The sequence below is a fragment of the Osmia bicornis genome, chromosome 8, assembly GCF_907164935.1.
Source record: "Osmia bicornis bicornis chromosome 8, iOsmBic2.1, whole genome shotgun sequence".
Lineage (NCBI taxonomy): Eukaryota > Metazoa > Arthropoda > Insecta > Hymenoptera > Megachilidae > Osmia > Osmia bicornis.
Window position 1 is genome coordinate 10,511,003 of NC_060223.1, and position 22,857 is coordinate 10,533,859.

A 22,857-nucleotide genomic window follows, 5' to 3' on the forward strand; every position below is an offset into this window, starting at 1 on the left:
GCATTGATCCAACAACTTTTTTCTAACATGGTTCAAGCAGATATCTCTTTTGCCCTGTCGTACTGAACTGTATACCAGCAAGGTACGGATACTTTCATCCGCTTAATGCGCTTCCTACATTACACGTGGTTGAACAAAAAATTGCAGAAGGGCTGACTTCGATCGTTTCACGATTCCTCTTTATATGAGCCACGATAGGCGTTCTTCCAGCCTGAAATCCAAATATTTATGATCCCGGGCCAGCTTGCGAAGCGAGGGCAAAATTATTGATCATGTTTCCAGCAGGCGGCTAGCAGACTTAAGGTTGGTTCACATTTCACCTTGTTTTCGACTGCTGGCCTAAAAGTGTACTTATATTTAATTATTATTTGAGGCAACGAAAAAAGCGTCGCCGTATTATAAGACATTCGTTTCAACTGTTATTATATCACACAAGATATATGAGTTATTGGACATTAATTTATCTCCGCTATGTCTTATCGAACTTCGACTTGTCTTATCTATAGAAAATGTTATTGTTTCATCAAATGGGGTCGTCGCAATAATTTTTTCAGACTTTTACCTGCTTCTGGTAGGAATTCAATAATTTTTTAGTGGAAGCGTAAAAGAGTTTTAGAAACTAGAAATTCAATCCGAATTGCAGTCCGACGTTCATTAATTAACACAAGTACGCATTGCGCTTAATTTCCTTTACTAACGTTACGTATGTTGTTTTGTTTCGTAAACAAATGTCGGATAATTAATGACTTGAAATTAAAGTGCATATTAATTAAAATTTAAATAGGAAGAACATTCGAACAAATCGATCTCATTCAGGAAAACTCTCTTGTGTCAAATACGAACGTACGAGTCGTTTAGCTTATAAATTGAAATACGAGGTGAACGGGGAATTCGCAATGCGCAATAAAATTGTTTGACCATCGGAATAAAATATTTCTTTCAACCGTTCAGCTCGCCACGTTTCCCCGTGAAAATTTATTCGACTACGCAGGATGATCGATTAGAAATCGAACAGCTAAATGTTATTAGATTGGCAATATTTTGCAAGGGTTCAAACGTTTCTCTGAATAAAATAAGGTGCGTCTAATTTCAAAGAGTTAAGCCGCTAATAAGAACTGTCTGAAACGTTTCAGAGAAATGTCAATTTGAATTTAGAACGGAAGTACAAAATTTTGCGTGACGTTTGAAACTTAATCAAGCTATCGTAGTTTTGTTCTCTCCAAAACTATTAACAGATAAAAAAAATAAACAGGGTTAATACGTTTCCCTCCATTTAGGTCTATTAACGTTGGTTCAATCGGATTTTATATTAAATATAAATGCAAATCCAGCTTGAAATCTCTTGAACGCTCGATTTCCATTTCAAATTCATTTAAAATCCTATTCAAATTCGATGGGAACGCTCATTACGGCCTTAATTGCCGAGGTGATCGTTACATAACTCAGTGTTGGTTAAATCGAAGGATCCCTTGGATCGATAAGGTAATGGTAGAAAGTCTTTTGCTGTCATCAATTAACATCCCCTTCCTTAAGAAAAAAAAACTTACAAAAGTGGTGTCGATGAGACTCTGGGTCCTTGTGACTTGAACCTTCGGGGAAAGAAATTCTTCAGACACGCTGTTCCTCGACGAAGCAACATCCGGTTCATCCAGACACTCATCCTCTGCCAAGGACACCAAACTGTTGTACCAATGAGCGCCACGCGCCCTGTATGGTTTGTTGGGTTCGTGTAATCGATTTAAATCTTTGCTAAAGCTTAGACTACGTTTAATGGGTTCCAGACCCCGGTTTATCGCCGCCGGTAACTCGGTACTGTGTCTTATCAGTAAACCGAGTTTCCGACGAAACGATGACTTGCGTTCGAATTTTCCGCCACTCTTTACCGGGTTCTCCGTCACCTCTTCCGGTACATCGACTTTGATGTTATAGCACAGTGACCCGTTTTCTGGTTCATCTGAAACAAAAAAAAAAACATTCGTCAGATCTAATGTTGGATGAGAAATGGACCTTCCGCCCAAGACGAAATTATGTTTGTGTATGCTGATGTTTTACATATATTATAGAAATGGAAGTCATAGTATTCGCAGCTCAAACATCATACACCATACAATTCCTGACAGTACAAACAGTTCATTTTTCAAGGGAAATTGAAACGACAAGACGGGAGAATACATCGCAGGGTATAATATCCGGTAAAAATAGGTTTATTCGAGGTAAAGTTTACCCAACGTTGTACCTGATTCTTCCTTCGACTTCTTGTTCCTTACACGATCTTCCTTTACCGGCTTCACGCTGCGACTGGATGCTTTCTGGCTCCCCTTCTTTGATTTCTTCGAAGCCCTTTTCTCATCCTTCTTCAGCGTTGTCATCTTGCCAAGATTTGTAACACCAGTACACTTCCTTTTCAATAAATCGACTTAAAAAGGTATCAAGTCGTTTCTTAACTGGTCAAATCAGTCGTGTTTCCTTCCCCCAAAGGGATTCAAGGGGTTAGATTATATCTCGATTATTGTATATTAATACTCTCAATAAGCTTCGGAGTATCTCATTACGATGAATTAATTGTCCAGGCAGATTCAGGGTTCATCCAGATCAACTTGGATTATTTCACGCGCAACCGTGATTACTCGAAACATTTATATCTCGTTGATTATTAATTGAATAGGTTCGATAGTAACACAAATTAGATTAATTGTCCAAAAAGATGCTGGGTTCGTCGAGGTCGCGCTTTACTGCTTCAGATGCAACAACGATTACTGCAAACGTTTGTATTTCGATTATTGCAAATTGATGGACTCGCATTATGACGAACAGACACCGAATGCCAATAGAACTAATTGTGCGACAACAATACGAAGCAAACTTCCATAGCGAAGGTCGTGCCAAAGTGGTCGTCCCCTCTACTACAAATTTCCAGTTCTTTCTGAACTTGCTTATTGTTCGTTAGACGGATACACAATATTAATTTCAAAATTTCCAAGCTTACTTCCCTTTTTAACAATCAGCGAGCAAACAATAGGGATTAAAAAGGAATCGTAATGAACACTGATAACGAGCTAGCAACATCGTGTTGTTAGCTTTGCGAAGTGATCTCATTAAAGCCTGCAATTAATTAAACGTCGCTACCCAGAGGCAAATTATCACCAATAAACAATAAAAGGATCAATTATATCAATCTTGTGGGATAGCTATTGATTTTATTATTCAAAGCTTCGGTGAAATTAATAAACTTGATTAATAAATCATGTCGAATTAACTATCGCGCCACGTTATCGCTCACCTTCCATTCTTGAACGATAAATTTAATAATACGCTACAATTTTCTTTCTATGTTTCAAGTTTCAAAATTGAAGATATTCTTTGGCAAGTTTGCAAAAGTTTCTTTATTTGTGATATTGTGATGTGTTTCCACGAAGTCACGTGGCAATAATCGTTGCAGTTAAGAAACGCACTTAAACTGTATCAGTGTATTTTTTTTCTTATCGTGTTCTTATCATTGCGACATGAATTTACCATATCGAAGTTATCATACTTGATTGTAAGTTTTTTTTTCATGACTAGTCGAAAATAGTCTATGGAATTTTTAGAAACGAAGATAATTTTTAATAGCATCGATATTATACCTATCAATTGCGTAAAATAGAAAGTGGAAAGCTTGAAAATAAAATTGTGGTATCCTGAATAATTGCAATTACACTCGTCCTTTTTCACTGTGCTGTGAAAAAGGTCAACGTGTTACAGCATCGACCAAAAAGTTTTATTAATAAACAGGTATTTCAGGCGTTAATTTTTCCTTTTTTTTAAGGAGTAAACATCGAACAAACGCGTTTCGTCATCGACAATTAACGCTATCGTAAAAGTAGGAGCGTATCGCGGTTTTATCGTGGATGTACGCGAAACGTCACGAGCAAGAACGTGTTTGCAGCTCGATAACAGTGCAAAAATGCAACAAGCTTAACTGTACTGCTCGCAGAAGTGAAACGCGAAAATGCGCGAAACATGGAAATTGAATTTTGCTCACTTTTTCTTTGTTCGTCCAATTTCTAACGCGAATGATTTTTGACGATCCAAGAATTAAAAAATAAGGAAATCATCACCGTAAGTGCAAGAGGGTCGGTGTTCTCGATTCTGGGTGCATAATTAGCACCAGGTTAGATCGATGCACCATCGTGAACCACCACGTAACACACGTTGCCACGTTCGTGTATGCGCCGATAAGGTTGCTCAAGGTGGTGCGAAGTTCAGCCGATTAGAACGGCAAAGGAATCTTAAAAGACTATCAACGATAAGCGTGTGCGAAATAATTGTCTGCCTATCCTCTTCTATTAGTAAAAATGAATTTCTCTGAAAAATTTCTATCAATAAGTGTTTGATATCAAAGCTTGTAAAGAGGAATCGTTAAATCGAAGCTATCCATTTCCTACTGCTTGAAATTTTCTTGAATTTCTCTTCTTGTATATAGAATTGACGGTGCCGTTCACCGGTGACCCCCATGACAGTCGACATATCTCTGTATGGCACGTGGCGTAACAAGAACGCGCGCTCGCCTCCACTAGTTGTATATTTTCGCCGATTACCTTGGCGATAGACGAATTCGAAAGTTCAGAGCACAATAGCTTTCAAGGCGGATAGGATAATAAAAAGGTTCGGCGAACTATAATTTGTTGAAATCTCGAAACGTCAGAAACTTTTATCGATACAAGTGAAAGCGAAACGTGGCGAGCCTTTAAAATTATTCACTCTGTGTATTCACCGTGCACCATTGTATTACCATGACATATCCGTCGGTACCAAATTGGCATCGATGAGCCCGCACAATGTTCTATAGTAAACGATAAGAATCATAAAACGCACGTTTATCACAATTTTCACCAAGTCTTATCGGCAACGATAAGACACAAATCGTCGCGGATCCACGATTAAACTGAAACGTAACTCGTTTTCGCGACGATCGTTTCAGAGATCGTAAGAAAAAAGGAGGCTCGTTGAAGCAACGGGATCGAGATAAGACGATTTTATATCGCGTGATTGTTGGACTGGTAGCCGCGCGTGTTCTATCGATTTCGCGCCGTCTCGGCGTGTAACGCGAGCGTGAAAATCGCAGACGCGTCTTGGTTAAGAAATTAAGAAGACAGGTGAGACGAGGTAAGCGTTTTGCCCGTGAACGTGGAGGGGATCGTGAGCGGGATAAAGACGGTCGATCATTTGATAAAACGGCGTAGGTGATCGCGAAAGAAACCGTCGATCGACTAAGGAAATGTACTATGTCAGTGGTTCTCAATAGTCTAGATAGAAAATGATACTTTCCATTTAAGAAAGGAAAAGGGAAGCAATCGATCTTGAAGATATTGTAGCCGCAAAATTGCAAGTGTTAATGTTCGCGAAGAACATTGAAAGGCATTGTAAAAAGTCTTGGAACTAATGTGGCTGTAAAACGGCTATAAAAGCACATGTCATTTTTACGGATAGTAGAAAACGAACACGCTGCAATGTAGAAGTCGGGAACCGTGAAATCGTTTCTGTCGAATATAACGAGGCAAACTTTATAACCGCACGTTTTACGACGAAACAGAAAGATTGATATTTCATGAATGCAACGCGTTGCATGAAAAATGGTAATCGACGATGCTGCATTTCGTCTGAAATAATATACCTAATCTATTAAATACAATATTGCCTAACCATGACAATTTTTAAGGAAATATTCAACCGTTTGACTCGGAGAAGAAGAAAAAGGAAAAGATCGATACGCTATGTTCACGGGTAAGTTGATAGATTCGCGGGTTACGACCAGTTTCCAACGTTCTTTTACGAGTATCGAAGAGCCCACAAACCGACACCCGTGCGTACCTATACGTTGTTACGAAGGGCAATAAAGTTCAGAGCATGGCCGGTGCCGAGGAGGATCCAGCTGGTTACTCGCTCAACTTCCAAGTGCATCCTTTGGCACACGTGCGAAAATGTCGATACGAATTGTCTATTTCTAGGTCGCGAAAGTAAGCAGATCGATAACGGTGCTCGCCAAGGAAGCCAACTAGCTCGCGTACGACCTTTGTCAGGACTGTGAAGCGAGAATTTCGTCGGCTGCTTCGTGTATCCGCTTCGCGATTTCCGGCTTGCATCTGTAAAGAACAAGGCTGTTCTGTGTACGAGTTGATTCTATAAGGACGCCAAATCGGGATAGCCTACTAGGCAAGCTTCATCGTTTCCTTGACATCCTTAGCCGGTTAAGGATTCGCTCAGGTGTCCGCCAGAGAGTCCGAGCGATGTATGAGTCGACGTTCCTCCGGACTCGTCCTCGCCAATCGATAAAACGTTTAACCTAAATCTATATTACGTTTGCCAGCGCAGCCTAACTGATCCTACCGCATCTGATTCCACGATACCCTATTTCTAGGCAATCGAATTCAAGAGGACACGAGCTTTCGAGTAACCGAATTTTTCTCCAGGCCAGACTAGTTACCTTAACTTCATTAAAAATATCAATTGTTAGCCTTCTTTGATCTAACACGTCCCAAAAGATCTATAGACGGTAGGGTAGATTGTGATCGAATGAAATTGGTATCGATAAGATGACTTTGTGCTCGGCTTTTTAAATGTTGTGCCGTTCGTGGTGGACGAGTATCGAAAGAGTAGGGGGTAGAAATTGGTCGCATTGTGAACAGTTGGTTGAATGCTGGCACACGAACCAACGAACCAGGGCAATTCACTGGCGGAGTCTTTATTAAGTCAACAACCTGTTCTAGAAATTCGTTGCATTTCACGGGACGAAATTAAATTTCAGTGAATAATATTCAGCGCGACTAAGAGTGTTTGGGGAACATTAATTGGCATGATGTTATTACGCCGGAAGTATTCGGTAATTTAAAACCTAATTGGCTGAGCAGTAATTGTATATGATGAACACTTACCATATATGTATGTGCAACAATCACTCTATTTTGATTCCAAAGCCGAGATGAAAAGAATCAATGGATAATGAGTTCTCAAAGTTTAATAAATAAAAAACTATATATTAATATCCTGGGTACCCGTCACAAATTAAAAGATCACTGTTAACGAAATCTTCGATCGATGCGTTCACGAGAGGTTCGCGGGTGAAATTGCTACTAAAGCACGTGAACCTGCGCTGTTTTTGAAGAGAATGTAACCGGCCGCGTGGTAGAAACACCTGACACAGGATGGTACATTCATCCCCACCAGCTGAACACCCTAATCCACCCTCGCCACCCTCGCCAGCACCGAATTACGCCATTTTAATTCGTTAAGTTTGCTCGGTACAATTAAACGGTATATTTATGAAAAAACGGGGCGAAAGTTTAAAGAAGCAAAGCCTACTGTGTATCGGTATAAGTAAGAAAAGAACAAAGTTCATGAAAAGGCAGAAGAATAAGTATTAATCATCTACTTTGAAATATGTTAAAATTATGGAAACTTACAAAAATTGAAAGGTGATTCTTTTTTCTTATACTTAATTATATAAGCTTCTACCATACATACTTTTATTCTGGAGCTAAATCAGGATAAACGACTATTCTTTTATAATTGAACCATTATTTGATTACACGATCTTTCTTGCAATTATGATGCTAATCAAAGTGCTACGGCTACTATGGTCCGTTCAAGGAAATGATTCAGTAAATGTAAATTAAAAAATTCACGTGCTCGACACAAGACCGAAGCACAGTATATACATAGACATCGTATGAAGCGTTTGAAGAACTGTAAACTGACTCGTCTCGTTGAATGAATTATGAACTTATGAAATAGTACAAGACAAATTCATATCATTGAAATGTAATTGATTTAATATATTTAAAATGTTATGTCAGATAGTTTTATAATATATTTATTACATTAACCCTTTTGAAATTCATACCTTCAGTGCTCCCTGGCGCTGGACAGCAAAACTAACTTTTGCGCCTCGAACGCGAGCGCTATCTGATCTATTTTATGCGAAACACTTCGTACTGCAACAATCTAACGCACTTTGACGGTAATAGAAAATTTGTGGCGCACTCTACGATTCAAAACAATGATTTCAGGAACTAAATGGGGGTTGAAGAATCGAGGGATCATTATCAAAAAAAAGGAATCAAAGGGAAATTAAGGTGATGCAAGCGTCGAGGCTGAACTTCGAATTCCGCATCGGTAAAACAGGCCATGTGTGATCGAAGAAACTGATTTAAGCGCCACCTGAATTATTCCATCCAACTAACGGCATGCTATACTACGTTACCTTTTATAAGTACATAATTAAACAATACTGACCATGCATTCATTATTATTCATTTTCTTTCCGTAAAATTGTATTTGCAATGTGGTACACTGCAGAATCTCAAAGGCATAGTTCCTGAAAGAAATATAACACAGATTAAATAGAAAAAAAAAACCATAAATTCCGCAGCCAATTCGCTCGTATTATTTGCTGCATAATTAATAAGTGTACCATTGAAATAATGATGCAATTATTAATAATCCATCAAATAATAACGATTTCCCAGGTCTCACCACGGGGAGGTTGCTGCGGCTGGAGACCCGCCCTACCTCATCCCATCCACCCTCCATTTATGCAAATTTTTATTTTTATTCAATACCATCATCCTCTTGATGCACATTTGCAAAACGTTTTTGACTGTTGTGCAAACGAACAACAAAAGGAGCATTATTTTTATTCAATACCTACCTATCTACTTATCTATACATATATTTACGTAGATTTTTGCTGTTTATTCCTATCGCAATATTTTCGATTTTGATTTTGATTACAGATCTGTAATTAATAAATATGCAATTGCATATTTGTCCTACATATTTATACTACTAAGAATATCAACCTATCTGAGCGCTCGTAATTATATTAAAAATTCGCTTAAATCTAATGCTTCCTAATTAAACACTGCAGTGTTTGACGATTATGTCTTAATGACTATATACATAAATACGTCCAATGAATTTGTTGATTTTGTTGTCCTCGCCAGTATACCTCCTAAAATAAAACTGAAAAGGATTAAACATAATTTAAGAAAATAATAAGGCTCATGTAGCCTTAATCATAAATTTACAACCTGCCTGAAAAAACAAAAAAGGATTAAATACAATTCTCGAAAATAGTACGGTTCAAATATTACCACTTATAAGAATGATTTTTCCTTTCAATCATTTTCACCTTGTTTTACTTAATTGGCTACATTGAATTCCATTTATGGACGCTACATTTCTTCCAGTCGATTATTCGATATTATTATTTCATACTTCCTATAAAGATATTTCTCTGTAACAGAAACTGATTAATTGAATCCAGATAAAGGCAAAAAAAATGAATAGCTGGAAAGAAGATACATTAGTAACAATAAAATTTTATAAAAGCCAGAGTGGTTGTTAATAACTCAAAATCAATTTGATACGAAATATGAATTTAAAGCAAACTTCAGTACCAAAATAAAGAGAAAAAAAAATCAGAAAAATATATATTTGAGTTAAGTGATTTGAGTTAAGAACATTAATTATTTCATTTTATTGTATTTAATATTCGTCCATTTCGCGACAAATAGCACACAATATTTTAATTGAAACAACTGCCTTTTACTGCAATATACGTATAGTATGTACAACCACGACTCTATTCGACTTTATTGCATTATATTATTCAATACACCTTTCAATGCAAATTTATTATAAATGGAAAAGTTAAAAAATAAATCACGAGTGGACCTTGCTTTTCAGGAAAAGAATTTGAAAATTTATAAAAGTAATTTAATTAGCTTCTCCGTAAGGTTGAAACAAAGCATCGCGATCAAAAATTAAAACTAAACAACTCGAACAACAATTATCCACTACTTTTGTTTAAATAAAGTAGAATTAAAATTTAATAAGCTATCTTGAATGAACAAATATTCCTTGAAATAATTTATCACCAAACTTTGAATAAAGTTCTATTTAAAACTTTATCATATTTAATAATATTCTGAAAATATTAAATTCATATATTATTTAACAGTATTTCCAACAACCGAATGCTCAAAATTTTCAACATTAAAAAAAGGGGAAAAAAAGAATGGGGGCATGGCAGTGGGAGGGAGGGTACAGAGGAAGCTGAAAAGAAAAGTTTGACTGCCCATAAGAGCAATCCCTAAGCAAACCCTATAAAACAAACCGAAATCATACGCAACACTAATTTCAAAATTGCAAACATTCTGAACTATGACAAAACATCGGCTGGCAACGAAGGGTTTCACGCCCCCTAGTCTTACGCCAGACGCTACATACCACCCACCCCGCCTGGACGTCGTAACGCCAGGACAGAGTGCACCCCTTCGCTAAGAGCGCTACCCGCCCGTCCAACACGTTGCATCCAACGGTGTCAGATTGACGGACGCCCATAGTATAGACAAAAGGACTGCAGTTTAGAATATGGTAACATATTTTCATATGTTCCGTATTCTAAAACTGCGCCTGCAAAGGCCTAGTAATGCATGGGTTTGTCTCCCATGAGATGGTGTTCACGGTCTCAGGCCGCGGAATCCTTAAAAGGACTCCCACCGAATGTGAGTCATAGTTACTTCCACTAATTTAATAACAATCGCGAATTCATCCGCAACACTAATTTCATTAATTATATAATATGTACAAAAGCGTACGCGTGAAGGCTGCTCCATTATGCGCAACACTAAGCTGAAAAAAAGAAAAAAAGAAAAAACGCGAACTGTAACGCAACACTACTGAAATCTACCGAATTTTGTAAGACGCAACACTAATCTAAAAAAGGGGTACAGCCAATCCACGGCTGTACCACGGCAGCTGGTCCATAGCTGCCTTATGGACCATGGCAACTCCACTGGATTGTTTTTGGGCATTTCTAATGCAAAACGCGAATATTCATTACCGCAACATTAATTAGCAGGGAACTCTATAAACTAATGCAAAGCAATCGCGTATTTATAAGTCGCAACACTGGGAAACAATCGCGCTAATGTTATTCGCAATGCTATCTTTAACAGACATGCAATTAAAATGCAGAAAAGGGGGATTCTCAAACCGTGAATTTTTTACTCGCAACACTAATTTCATTAATTATATAATATGTACAAAAGCGTACGCGTGAAGGCTGCTCCATTATACGCAACGCTAAGCTGAAAAAAAGAAAAAAAGAGAAAACGCGAATTGTAACGCAACACTACTCAAATTTACCGAATTTTGTAAGACGCAACACTAATCTAAAAAAGGGGTACAGCCAATCCAAGGCTGTATCATAGCTGCCTTATGGACCATGACAACTCCACTGGATCGTTTTTGGGCATTTCATCATATATCGCAACTCTAATGCAAAACGCGAATATTCATTACCGCAACACTAATTAGCAGGGAACTCTATAAACTAATGCAAAGCAATCGCGTATTTATAAGTCGCAACACTGGGAAACAATCGCGCTTATGTCATTTGCAACACTACCTTTAACAGACATGCAATTAAAATGCAAAAAAGGGGGATTCTGAAACCGTGAATCTTTCACTCGCAACACTAAAAGCAATGAACATTAAAAAGCAAAACTCTCAAAAATCTTAAAGCAATCAACATTGAAAAGTTAAATTCTATTTTAAAGCAATGCAAGAAACAAACGCGATATTTAAAGTTCGCAACACTAAATGAAAATCGCGATAATCATGCATACGCAACATTAAATTGAACCGTGATCGATATTCATTCGCAACACTAAATTGAACCGTGATCAATATTCGCAACACTAAATTGAAAACGCGATTTGCCCAAAATCATGGGGGTCACGGGCCCCCTCTTCTCCTGTAATTACAAAACAACAACTACAGGCAAGCACAGTGACAAAGTAGTAACGATAATGATTTCCCATCCTTTTTTGCAAAAGGATGCAAAATCATTAGTAGTTCCCCTCTTGAAAGACAGTTTGTCGGGGCGCTTCGGCATATAGCTTTTTCTTTCTTCGGACGGTCCACCCACCTGAAACTTATATCTAAAGCTCGAGACTTGCAAATTCGCAAAACAAAAAAAAAACAATCAACAAAAAAGAAAAATCGCGAAACTCTAATTGACACGTGAACGAAAAAGGACTTTATACATATAAGTCGTTGTTCGTGCACACGTGCCGTGCTCGAACAGAACTTGTGCGTTTCGTGCCATCGCGATCGCGTATGACGATTTATGAAGTCGCCAAAAATTTGAAAAATTGTACAGATAGAATCGAAGGCGAACGGCATACTCCGTTCGTATCGATAGTATCGTCAATTCTTCAAATATATTCCAGGTACAGGTTGATCACGCGAAATCGCGCCTACCCGACCAAGAGACTGTGACAACCTGTCCCAGCCCTACCTAGTTACAATCTATCACACACACCAGAAGGTATACTACCTACCTACCTAACGCTATATTTAAAAAAGGCAAAATCACATTCTCACAAAAATTCATTCCACGACCCCCATACACTCCACCCGGGCGCAAGACCTACACTAGAGAGAACGTCCCGGGACGCCTCCGACACCCGAGTTTCATCTCACATCACACTCTACGGTACGTACCATTTTTCACTGAAATCGTCTGGCAAGGCTAGCAATCATTGCGTATAATGATAATCACAAAATTTAATTAACTACTTTGATATAGAATATTTCAAAATAATGGTAATAATCATGGTAATAGTAATGGCAATATAGTAATAGTAATGGTAATAATACTATTTGGTTTGTACGTTCATTGTACATCTTATTGAATAAAATATTATTTCAAATTAAAAGTTAAATGAAAAAGTTATTAAACCGACGCAATCCCACAGCCTAAAAACACACACACCATATGTGGAAATTACGTCGTGCACGATATACTAACACAATGCCAGCCGCTTATTAATTATTATTCTTATGAACTAGGTCATCGTGCCCATTACCTCTACCCATCCAAGTAGCACCTGGGCACGTGAATGGGCTTTGGCAATAAACACGGAAGGGGTTAAACCTGAAAATCCTGATCTAGAAACATGATTAGTACATACACATCTAACGGGCTAATATTTCACTATTTTAATAAAAGTGACTCGACTTTGTAAATATAAAGCTTTAAGAACAAATACTGAAAAGTATAATAGAGCAACTATGACGCAAACATGGTGCACTGCTAATACCAGCTGGCAACGAAGGGTCTCACGCCCCCTAGTCTTACGCCAGACGCTACATACCACCCACCCCGCCTGGACGTCGTAACGCCAGGACAGAGTGCACCCCTTCGCTAAGAGCGCTACCCGCCCGTCCAACACGTTGCATCCAACGGTGTCAGATTGACGGACGCCCATAGTATAGACAAAAGGACTGCAGTTTAGAATATGGTAACATATTTTCATATGTTCCGTATTCTAAAACTGCGCCTGCAAAGGCCTAGTAATGCATGGGTATATCTCCCAGAGATGGTGTTCACGGTCTTATGCCGCGGAATCCTTGTAACTAATTTCATTAATTAAATAATACATAGGATTGAGATTAAAAACCAAAAGGATTCCCACCGAATACTAGTCAGTGCATCGTCACATTTACTCTCGCGCTGAAAATTTTTCGCAACACTAATTTAATAATTGCAAATCTCTAATAAAAAAGAATTTAATGTCTCTAATTAAGAATTCTTTGTTATGAAAAAAGAATTTATTGTGAAAATGAATAAAACATCCTCAGGCGACTGCCTCCTCAGAGTGAATTTTCAAGAATACGCAAAATGTGTTAAAATAGATCACTCTGACTTGGAAATCTACCCGTCACGAATTGTTTTCTTGCACATAAATTGTTCAATTTTTCATGAACGTGTAATTGAACTTTACTACGCGTAAAAAATTCTCAAATTATATTTGAATTTACAATGTATAAAATGTAATTAAATCAATGTAATAGCATCATTAATATGTATATCCAGTATACATATTACATAATACTATCAATATTATATTGCTTTGAACCTTCGCAATAATTAAGTCAGACAAACTAAATAAAATCGTTTCGGTATTAAAATATTTCATATTCCACATTTAAGAACATTTAAAAGTATTCATATATTTCAAAAATATCTATTGGAATATGTGGAATTGAAATGATATTAAAACGCGGAGTACAAGAAAACATAGCCTGAACTAAATGAAATAAAACACAATAAAAATGTTACTACTCATGGGTATAATCATACCCATGGTCACTGTGCTAGCTACTCACGTATACAACCAGTACCCGTGCCGATTTGGACCATTCGTCCTACGGCATGATTGAGTACCAGAGGAACCATAAAACATGCAACTCACCGTTCGCAGATATACTCTTCTTCCGACAGTCAACAACTAGGTAGGAGGATGCACACCAGGTAGGAGGATGCTCACCGGGTAGGAGGTTGCCTTACAGGAGAAGACGGAAGCCATCAGGAATGTCCAGGAACTCGCCAAAGTTCAAAAATTCATCTGTAACAAAAAAAGAGGAATTACGGTTAATTTTGAAAATTATAAATTCTTATTGTAATAAAATTATATATAAATTTGGATTTTATCAAATATTAGCAATGAAAAATAACTCTCAATTATAAAGTGTTGAAATTGTAAATTATTCTACTCGAATTAAAATTAATTAAATAAAGTAAAAAGATACTTACACTCTTTCCTTATGGAGCAACGCCCAAGACTCCTCTTCAGTGGTGCCGTGACTCTAATACCGGATATATCGAGCAATAAAAAAAAAATTAAAAATAAAAATAAAGATATAAAGTACTAGAAACGCGACCGTGAATAATTTCCGGCGAACAATTATAGAGACTCTACTTTCGCGATGGAAAAAGAAAAATCAGAGCCGCGATGCTCTAGGAAATATTTTACAATACGCAGCAAACACTGACTCTACTTTCGCGTGATTCCTATTCATAAATACAAACGCAACTCTATTCAGGGCCAGTTCGCCCTTGCAAAAATCAAAACATTGGAAGTATGTTCGTACAAACACTGACTCTACCGACCGCATTGCGCGCGGCCACAACAATTCCTGGAAGAAAAGATTAGTGAGGAGGTTGGGGATGGGTGGAAATATACAAAACAAAACCAACATTCTTCTTATTGAACGTTCGTTAAGGAAATACTGTTATGTGTAAATGGAAATATCTACGAACACGAATATTATTGAAGCTGAATATTGATCCTAGATTATCTTGTAATAACGAAATGTATTAAATAATTGTTGATAATTATTCCAATGAATATTACAAGGATAAAAAATCATTGTTAAATACATATAATAAACTATTTTATTAAAGCAGTGGATTTTTGTTGTTAAGATTGTAAGCATATTAAAAATTGTTGGAAATTCTATTACGTAGTAATTTATAAATTATCTAATTCTTTTCAATAAGCAAAATCCAATAATTAATCATGCTTAAACAGCATGTGATTTAAAAACGTGATTCTATTTTAATTTAAACTTGCATCGAAAACTGGATATTATAATATAATTACTACGGTTTAACAAAAATAGATTGTTTAAAATAATTTATAATTGCAGAAGAGAAGCAATCATTTGCAGTAAAATACGAATTATTTCAATTTTGTTCTAATTTAAAACAAATCTATTAAAATACTAGACGAAATTTTCTAATAAAATGAAATATTAATGATACTTTTTGTATTAATTGATAAAAACAAAATTCTAATTTTTTCTTCCTCGACTTTGATACCAATTAATTATTAAAAATGCTTACACTTAACAACGACTCAAAAAAAGCAGTAATAAATGTTGATAATTGATTATAATAAATCAAAACGTTACCAATTATATTATATACCCTTTACAAAATTATATTTCGAACCAATATCAATGGCGTCGTATCCCACGGCGCCTTTTTGAACTCAAATAAATATCTGTAACAAATAAAAAATAAAAATTTATGCAAATTAAGTTTAACCAACAAATAAACAAACGATCGAAGTCGATAATTTATGCAAATTATTTAAATAAGTAGACTATACGTACTTTGATATTGCTTATACGGGAGCACGTCCTCGACACGTCTTCTTACTTCGACGCTCGAGAGAGCAATGGCGAGACCTTCCTTCCCATCGTAGACCGGTCGGCACTTCGGCAACACTCGGCAATGTTCGGTATATTCTACTATCGGCCGATCCCTAAGCAAGCACACGAACAGGTCTAAACAGGAACAATATTACGATGCTCAAGAAAAGACGTTATTAAATTAAAAACAGCAAATTGTGTGAAACAATATGAAAAACATTCGATAATGTTTAGGAACTTAACGATATAAAAGAGAAAATAATTCAGATTCTGCAGTTCCACTCTTATTATACATTCCCGACGAGAGCAAAAATTTTCAACTCATGTATTTGTGAAGAAAACGCCGAATTAATGTCAAAGATCAAGAATTCAGACTTCTCTTTGATGTTTCTTTCTGTTTTTTGTACTTTTAACACCCGATCGGCAATTTAATTTAGTATTTAAAGATAATTTAATCTTACCTGTTGCAGACACGTGCTAAACGGACGAAGCTTCGAGACGACTGTTGCACGCCACCACACTCCGCACATTGCACCCTACAACGATAAACCTGATTGGTCGAAATGGAAGGACGCCATAATAGACGACCAATCACAGCCATTGGTAGAAGTTTCGAAACTGTAATGGTAATCGTAATGGAATCGTTCATACAATAAATATCAGCGAAAAAATCGAATAATGTACTTTTTTTAGCAACACCCGTCTTGTATTATATTTTATATTATTGTGATTATGTAATAAATAAAGGGGAATTTTGCTTTAATAACACTTTCCTATGGCGTGATTTTGATACGAAATATTTAAGAACACGAGCTGCGAATGAGCGCGCGGTCGAGCGCAGAAAACAAACGAACTGCGCCCTACAGAAAAAACGAGGAACTACATTTGTGATCTGTTTTATCTTTTTGACATCTTTTGCAACACACTATACCAGCTACCTTGACTAGAATTTCAAATTATTCTATTACATTTATTTAACTATGGTCTTTAATTTTATAATTGTTTATTAATTAAATTATGACTATTGAAATTGATTATTTACGTATATTCTATTTTTATTACAACTCATTTCAGTATAATTTTTAACCTTACAATTATTTCTTAACTGAAAGTTGATTCATATTTCTCTTTGAGTTTAGAAATAAATAAAACATTTTCTATCAATGACATGCATCAAATAACAATATTAAAAATAATGTAGGCGAAAAGAAATGCATACTTACCAAGTTTAGGACACTTTTAGTTACGAGCAAAGTTGCGCGTCCCATCGTTGTACCAGCGATGGTTTTTTCAAAGCTCATACTGATATAAAACTAGAAAACATCAATCAATCATGCTTGTTCCTTATAAAGGTTAACAAATTATTGTATAAAGAGCATTTATTTGCTAATTACCTGATGTAAAATACTGTAGAAAAGTTGCACAAGAACAGAGACGCCGTCGTTTTTTCCCTCCTTCGGTTACTCGATCCCGTTTACATGTAACTACAAGCCAGGTGGAGGCGCCACTTGCATTTTTTTAGGTAAAAATTTGCCTTCATGTGAATTGTGACACCTCGCGGCCAATGTTGGCGGAGATGTGATATTTTCCGGTAAAGTAGTTTGGTGATTGTTTGAGACATTAAATAAGGAGAAAGTACGTAAAAAATGTATTATTGTATCAGTTCAACCTGAATCAACTACGTTAATTTACTGTTTGAATCGCTGCTCCGAGCGCGATAAATTTTCGTAAGTCGTGTCTGTAATTCGTGTACATTAGATATAGCAATATACATTGCAATAGGGCGCCTCGAAGTGTATTAAAACATTGATCGATGCTGTGAAAGTGCTAAACAGTAACCAAATCAAAGTATTTATTCCACTATGTAGCCGTTATATCGTACTTAGCAGTAGTTTTAAGTTCGCATTGCTAACCAATGACTGTGTTACACGCATACAAGGTTAAAGTGCGTTAATTCATAGTTATTGCTTTTCTCTGGGGCATTAGTAGATAAAAATGAGCGGAGATATGTTTGAAGGAAAAGATTACCCAACCCAGTGGGCTCTAAATCCTTCCGCTTACCAAAATATGAGTAATGATCAAGGTAAATGGTGTAAGAAGTATCCGGTATATATGCGATTCATATCTTACCATTGTTATACAATATTTAATCATCATACAAAACTATTCATCGCTATTCAGTTGATTGGGCAGCATTAGCTCAGCAGTGGATCAAAATGAAAGAAACTGTAGTGCCACCAGCACCACCTCCTCCTACTATTAATCCTGTGTGTGCTGGGACTGATGGGAGCGGAGAAGCTCCTATGGATATGGATACAAAAGAGGATGATGTACCACCAGCACCACCTGCACCCACAATTAGTGGATCAGGTATAAACAGAAATTTCAACCAATCCAATAATTTTGGATATATTTTTAATTTAATTTTTTGTTATTTGAAATTTTACAGACGATATCTAATTTATAAATATAAGATTCTCTTTTATAAAATTTCCTTATAATGCATGTTCTTTAATGCCAGCTGAAGCTTGGAGTCAGTGGAATCAGTGGGGCCATTGGAATACCTCAGGTTCTGGAGCAGGTACTTGGGAATGGACTGGTGTACCTCCCCCTGGTGTTTCTATAGGTTCTGATGGGAAACCTATGGGAATTCCTACAGTACCTATTGTCCCACCTGCTCCAACTATATCTACAACATCTGAATTTAATGTACCACCTCCAGCAGCACCATCATTGTATTCTTATAATTCAGTACCTCCAACACAACCTTATAGTCAGGTTAAAATTATATTTCTAATATAATATAAAACTCTCTGTACTTTTTCATTGACTTTTGACTAGGAGGTGACTAAACTCGGAATTACAGATAATGAGCCTTTTATATTTAGGTGTCTAGTTATTGGTCTGGAGAACCACCCACTGCAATACCCCCTCAACCACCCCCTTTTATGAAAGGAGTTAGACACACAAACAGAACAGGGCATATGAGACCCATAGACGCTGTAAGGTGTCGAGAAGATCGTGAGAAAACGCCTGAAGAAGATACAACTACAACTATAGGTTATACCCTGATCAATTGTATTAAATATGATAAAAAAATAAATCCTGCTGGTCCCGATCAAAATTTTCACGAGACGAGAATATTTTGATTTTAGACGCGGCAAAACGTAGGCAATTGCCAGCATGGATTAGGGAGGGTTTAGAAAAAATGGAGAAAGAAAAACAAAAAGCTGTTGAAAGGGAAAGGCAAGAGGTTCTGAGGAAACAGGAAATAGAAGCTCGAAAACAAGCCGAAGACGAGGCTCGAGCAGTATTGAATCCTGCTAAAAGCAAATTCGTAGGTGTTCGAATGCATTCTGAACAATCGGTTAGAACATAGTTGCATAATGTCTCTGTTGCTCGATATACAGGACTCTGATTCTGATAAGGAAACAGAGCAGGATGCCGATGAGGGAGCACGTAATCAACAGGCCACCGAGAAAAATTTCGAACGAACCCCGGACATCCTTCTTCGACCACGGAAATCACGGTTTCGCGATGCGGATTCACCAGATGCGCACGGGCATACAGATAGAAGCCCAACCACTTCCAATCTGACTATACCCATACCGAAGCGAACCAGAGAAGAGGTGCTGCAGGACGTGGTGAATATCATCAAGATTTATTGTACTTGTTTGACGATTTTTCGTTTAATTCATTGTAGCACAAATTATTGTTGGTCAGATGTTAAAGGTTCGGAGATCGCTTACGGAAATTCTTCTGGAGGTAACAAACGAAGAAATTGGTTCTATATGCAGAGAGGTTTGGAGCCGCGCACGTGCCAAAGGTACCCCAGATACACACGATACAACTAACAAATTGATATTTCATACTTTCGCTCACCAGTGCACAGAATCTGATTCACATGAGTCTCGTGCAGTGTTGCGGTGAATTTTATTTGCCCATTTGTGTAATATAAGCTTTTAAATATTAAACAGAGATTACTCAATTCATAGAGTTACTTATTCGATGATTTTCAGGATATCCTACTTTATTTTTTCAGGACTTACATACACATAGTATAAGTAATAATTTTCAGTCTTTTGTTGTTTTTTACGTAGAATTACTTGCCGCCCAATTATCTTTGTGACAATAACAAATTTTCAATTTGATACGATTTAAGGCATCTAAAATGTGATGTGGTATATGAAGTTACATTGATAAGGCTCAATGTAACTAGCGTAATAAAAAGTTTGAGAATATTTTCAAATTTTCGAAACGCTCCAATTTTATTCATTGGATTAGAATTAAAAGCACGAAAAAGAATTGCCCGTTCGAGCTGCAAAAATTCTTCAGATTCTATTCAGTCTCATTTCTCTAATTTTTCTTTCATTTTCGACACGTATATCGTAGGTGTTAAAGAAAAAAAAAAAAAAAAAAAAAAAAACATATCGTGCCTCTGATGTTGTACACGATTACTCGATATCTATTCTTCATTGATATCGAGTTACCTCTTGTGGCTCTATGTGAATTAATTGTTAATATATATGTTTTTTTTTTCCACTACTAACGTCTAGTCTAAAGCAGTTTCAGTTGATTATAATCGAAAGGAATTCGTAAACGATTGCTTAAGGTGATTTATAAGGATTGAATGCAGGATCGGCTCTCCTTGTGTGTATCGATGATCAGTACCATTTAATTTTGGGGGGTATCCTGATGATATAGCTTTTAGTCATTGGGTACTAAATGCGTGTGTATTGTAAGTCCCTGCAGGAGAGACCCCCGTCGCATCCCTCAACAACATGGCCCCTCTTGCTCAGATCACTCGTAAGCTTGGTAAGTCGCTAATGCCTTTACAATCTTCAACGCACGGTCATCCTAGGAACCGGTCATGTACATGCAGTCACTTGTCAAATGCGTCCGTGTGCATTTTGTACCGCTCGCTCTCGGTAGCCATGCTCGCTTAATAAGTTCTCGTGAAACGAAGAATGTCTTTCAGGACATTTTTCAATCATAGCGGCAGTCTGTTTAGTGGTCGAGCGTATGTCTTTACTTTGATGAAAAACAAGAAACGCGGTAGGATTCGATAATCCGTGTAATAAACTATTCGTTTCGTGTAGGTCTGGGCATCTATGGCGACAGCAACAGCGAGTCTGAGGAGGAGCAGAACGATCACGTCCAAGCTCAGAACAACGACAGCGACGATGAGCTGATAGTACGTATATATAATTATTTTATGGTGATTAAGCTGGTATTAACGAGAAGGAATGTTTGATTGTTTGAAGGAAACGGTGAAACGGCGTCAGCAAGCGTTCAAAAAGACGGAGGAGGAAATCGAGGCGCGTCTGGCCGAGGAGGATGAGAGAGAAGAGCAACGTTACGAGGAGCAGTATAATAAACAACAGGAAAATCATACTGGTAATACAAGCTGCAAGGACACAGGTATGTTTCGAAATATAATAAAACTAAGTGGTCAAATTGCATCATTAAGCGTAACTCCGTAACATCACTACCTTTAGTTGATGAAAAAGAAACGGTAAATAATCAAAGAGAAGCGTCTGAAACTTTGTCGAGCGGCGGACAAAGTCCACAGCATCAAATAGCGCCGCCTGATACGGCAAAGACCAATACTCCATCAGGGTCGGCCGATTCCGAATCTAGCTCGTCCGAGTCGAGCAGCTCTGACTCGAGTCGTAACTCGTCCAAGAAGAAAAGATCGAGCAAAGCTCGTGATCGTGAATATCGAAAAAGGAAATCCAAAAGTAGAAGTAAATCGAGAAGCAGAAAATCACGGTCCCGTTCGTCCGACCGTGGTGGCCGGAAACGCAAGTCAAGGTCTAGATCGATTAAGTCACGTAAAGAATATCGTTCAAGGTCTTCGAGCAATTATAGGTCGACGAAGAAGCACAGATCGAGATCTAGAAATCGTAAACGTCGTAGATCTCGCTCGAGAAGTTGTCGTAGATCTAGATCCAGTACCGCGACCAGGAAATGGTCACGATCGCGTTCCCGGGGAAAGAGGAAGTCTCGTTCTCCTTCTAGAAGTCGAAGAAGAAGTCGTTCCTATTCAACTAGACGAAGTAAATCTCGTGGCAGGGACAAAAGAAGAACACGATCACGATCAAGAGCCAGAGACAGATCACGATCACGATCGAAAGGACGAAAACGTTCGCGTTCTTACGTTTCCAGGAGTAAGAGAAGGACTCGATCTAGATCTAGGGATCATAGAAAATCACGATCAAGATCAAGGCAGTCGAATCATCGGGACGGTAAGAAATCGTCGCATCATCGGTACAGGAATTGAACCCTGAACCCAAACTTCTAGCCAAGGTTGTATATACATAACATATATATATTCATTAATTAAGTCACTTTTCAAACTGTTCGTACGCACGGAACCAGTGTGAAGAAACGAAATACTATATATACATTTTGTTCTTTATAGAAATACACAAAAGAGAAAGAGTAAACATTACCGGAAGCGCAGGTTTTTCATTCTGATCGTCCATCTTTGAAAATTTTCCATCGTGCGAACATTTTAGCGATGTAGGTCTCGTTTCTTTCCAATTAGCGTTCATTCGCAAAATATAAATATATATATATATACAAATTATGTATATATAATGTGTTATCGTTAATTGTATATTGGTCCATAGATCGTTTGTAATTAATTTCCAATCAATCAACTCAAGATTCTTTTTCCTTTTTTATCTATAGAATTACAATATTTCTGCATAGCTAATCTCTTTTTTCCTTTCTGTTTCCGTTTTTACTTTCTCGATGGCATTATTTGAATAACGATGTATCCGTTTTATATGAACGATTGTT

General features: G+C 37.2%; 2 protein-coding genes and 1 long non-coding RNA gene across 17 annotated transcripts in view; 2 read left to right on the forward strand and 1 right to left on the reverse strand.

The window, feature by feature from the left end:
• Nucleotides 1-5,036, reverse strand: part of LOC114877671 (pleckstrin homology domain-containing family G member 5-like) — a 50,613-nt gene extending 45,577 nt beyond the window's left edge. For 3 of the 14 annotated variants that reach the window (XM_029190561.2, XM_029190557.2, XM_029190564.2), the window contains exons 1-2: nucleotides 2,225-3,585; nucleotides 1,548-1,954 (exon numbers count right to left, since the gene is read on the reverse strand). In XM_029190561.2, coding sequence (XP_029046394.2) covers nucleotides 1,548-1,954; nucleotides 2,225-2,369 — 552 coding nt within the window. In that variant the 5' untranslated portion in view covers nucleotides 2,370-3,585. Of the gene's footprint in view, nucleotides 1-1,547; nucleotides 1,955-2,224; nucleotides 3,586-4,021 lie in introns of those variants that run through there. The other 11 variants (XM_029190560.2, XM_029190565.2, XM_029190555.2 and 8 more) reach the window with 10 other exon arrangements.
• Nucleotides 5,037-5,283: 247 nt separating this feature from the next.
• On the forward strand, nucleotides 5,284-7,831 carry LOC114877681. Its single transcript, XR_003789618.2, has 3 exons — nucleotides 5,284-5,615; nucleotides 5,699-5,763; nucleotides 5,988-7,831. It is a non-coding gene; the product is annotated as an uncharacterized LOC114877681 (long non-coding RNA).
• A 9,768-nt stretch (nucleotides 7,832-17,599) lies between these two features.
• LOC114876419 (arginine/serine-rich protein PNISR-like) lies at nucleotides 17,600-22,504 on the forward strand. Of its 2 annotated transcripts, XM_029187877.2 has the most exons (11): nucleotides 17,600-18,133; nucleotides 18,232-18,420; nucleotides 18,572-18,828; nucleotides 18,939-19,110; nucleotides 19,206-19,387; nucleotides 19,461-19,694; nucleotides 19,774-19,876; nucleotides 20,794-20,865; nucleotides 21,150-21,244; nucleotides 21,315-21,471; nucleotides 21,549-22,504. In XM_029187877.2, the coding sequence occupies exons 1-11, from the start codon at nucleotides 18,046-18,048 to the stop codon at nucleotides 22,331-22,333; spliced, it is 2,334 nt and encodes a 777-aa protein (XP_029043710.1). In that variant the 5' UTR covers nucleotides 17,600-18,045; the 3' UTR covers nucleotides 22,334-22,504. The 2 variants fall into 2 exon arrangements, with proteins under 2 accessions (XP_029043710.1, XP_029043712.1); XM_029187879.2 differs by lacking the exon at nucleotides 20,794-20,865.
• The last annotated feature ends 353 nt before the right edge of the window (nucleotides 22,505-22,857 follow it).

What these genes read in the sequence shown, in the direction of transcription:
- LOC114876419 (XM_029187877.2), top strand. Translation starts at nt 18,046, where the DNA reads ATGAGCGGAGATATGTTTGAAGGAAAAGATTACCCAACCCAGTGGGCT. An exon ending in GAGCCGCGCACGTGCCAAAG is followed by an intron (nt 19,877 to 20,793) that starts GTACCCCAGATA and finishes GTGTATTGTAAG; the next exon opens with TCCCTGCAGGAGAGACCCCC. An exon ending in TACAAGCTGCAAGGACACAG is followed by an intron (nt 21,472 to 21,548) that starts GTATGTTTCGAA and finishes CACTACCTTTAG; the next exon opens with TTGATGAAAAAGAAACGGTA.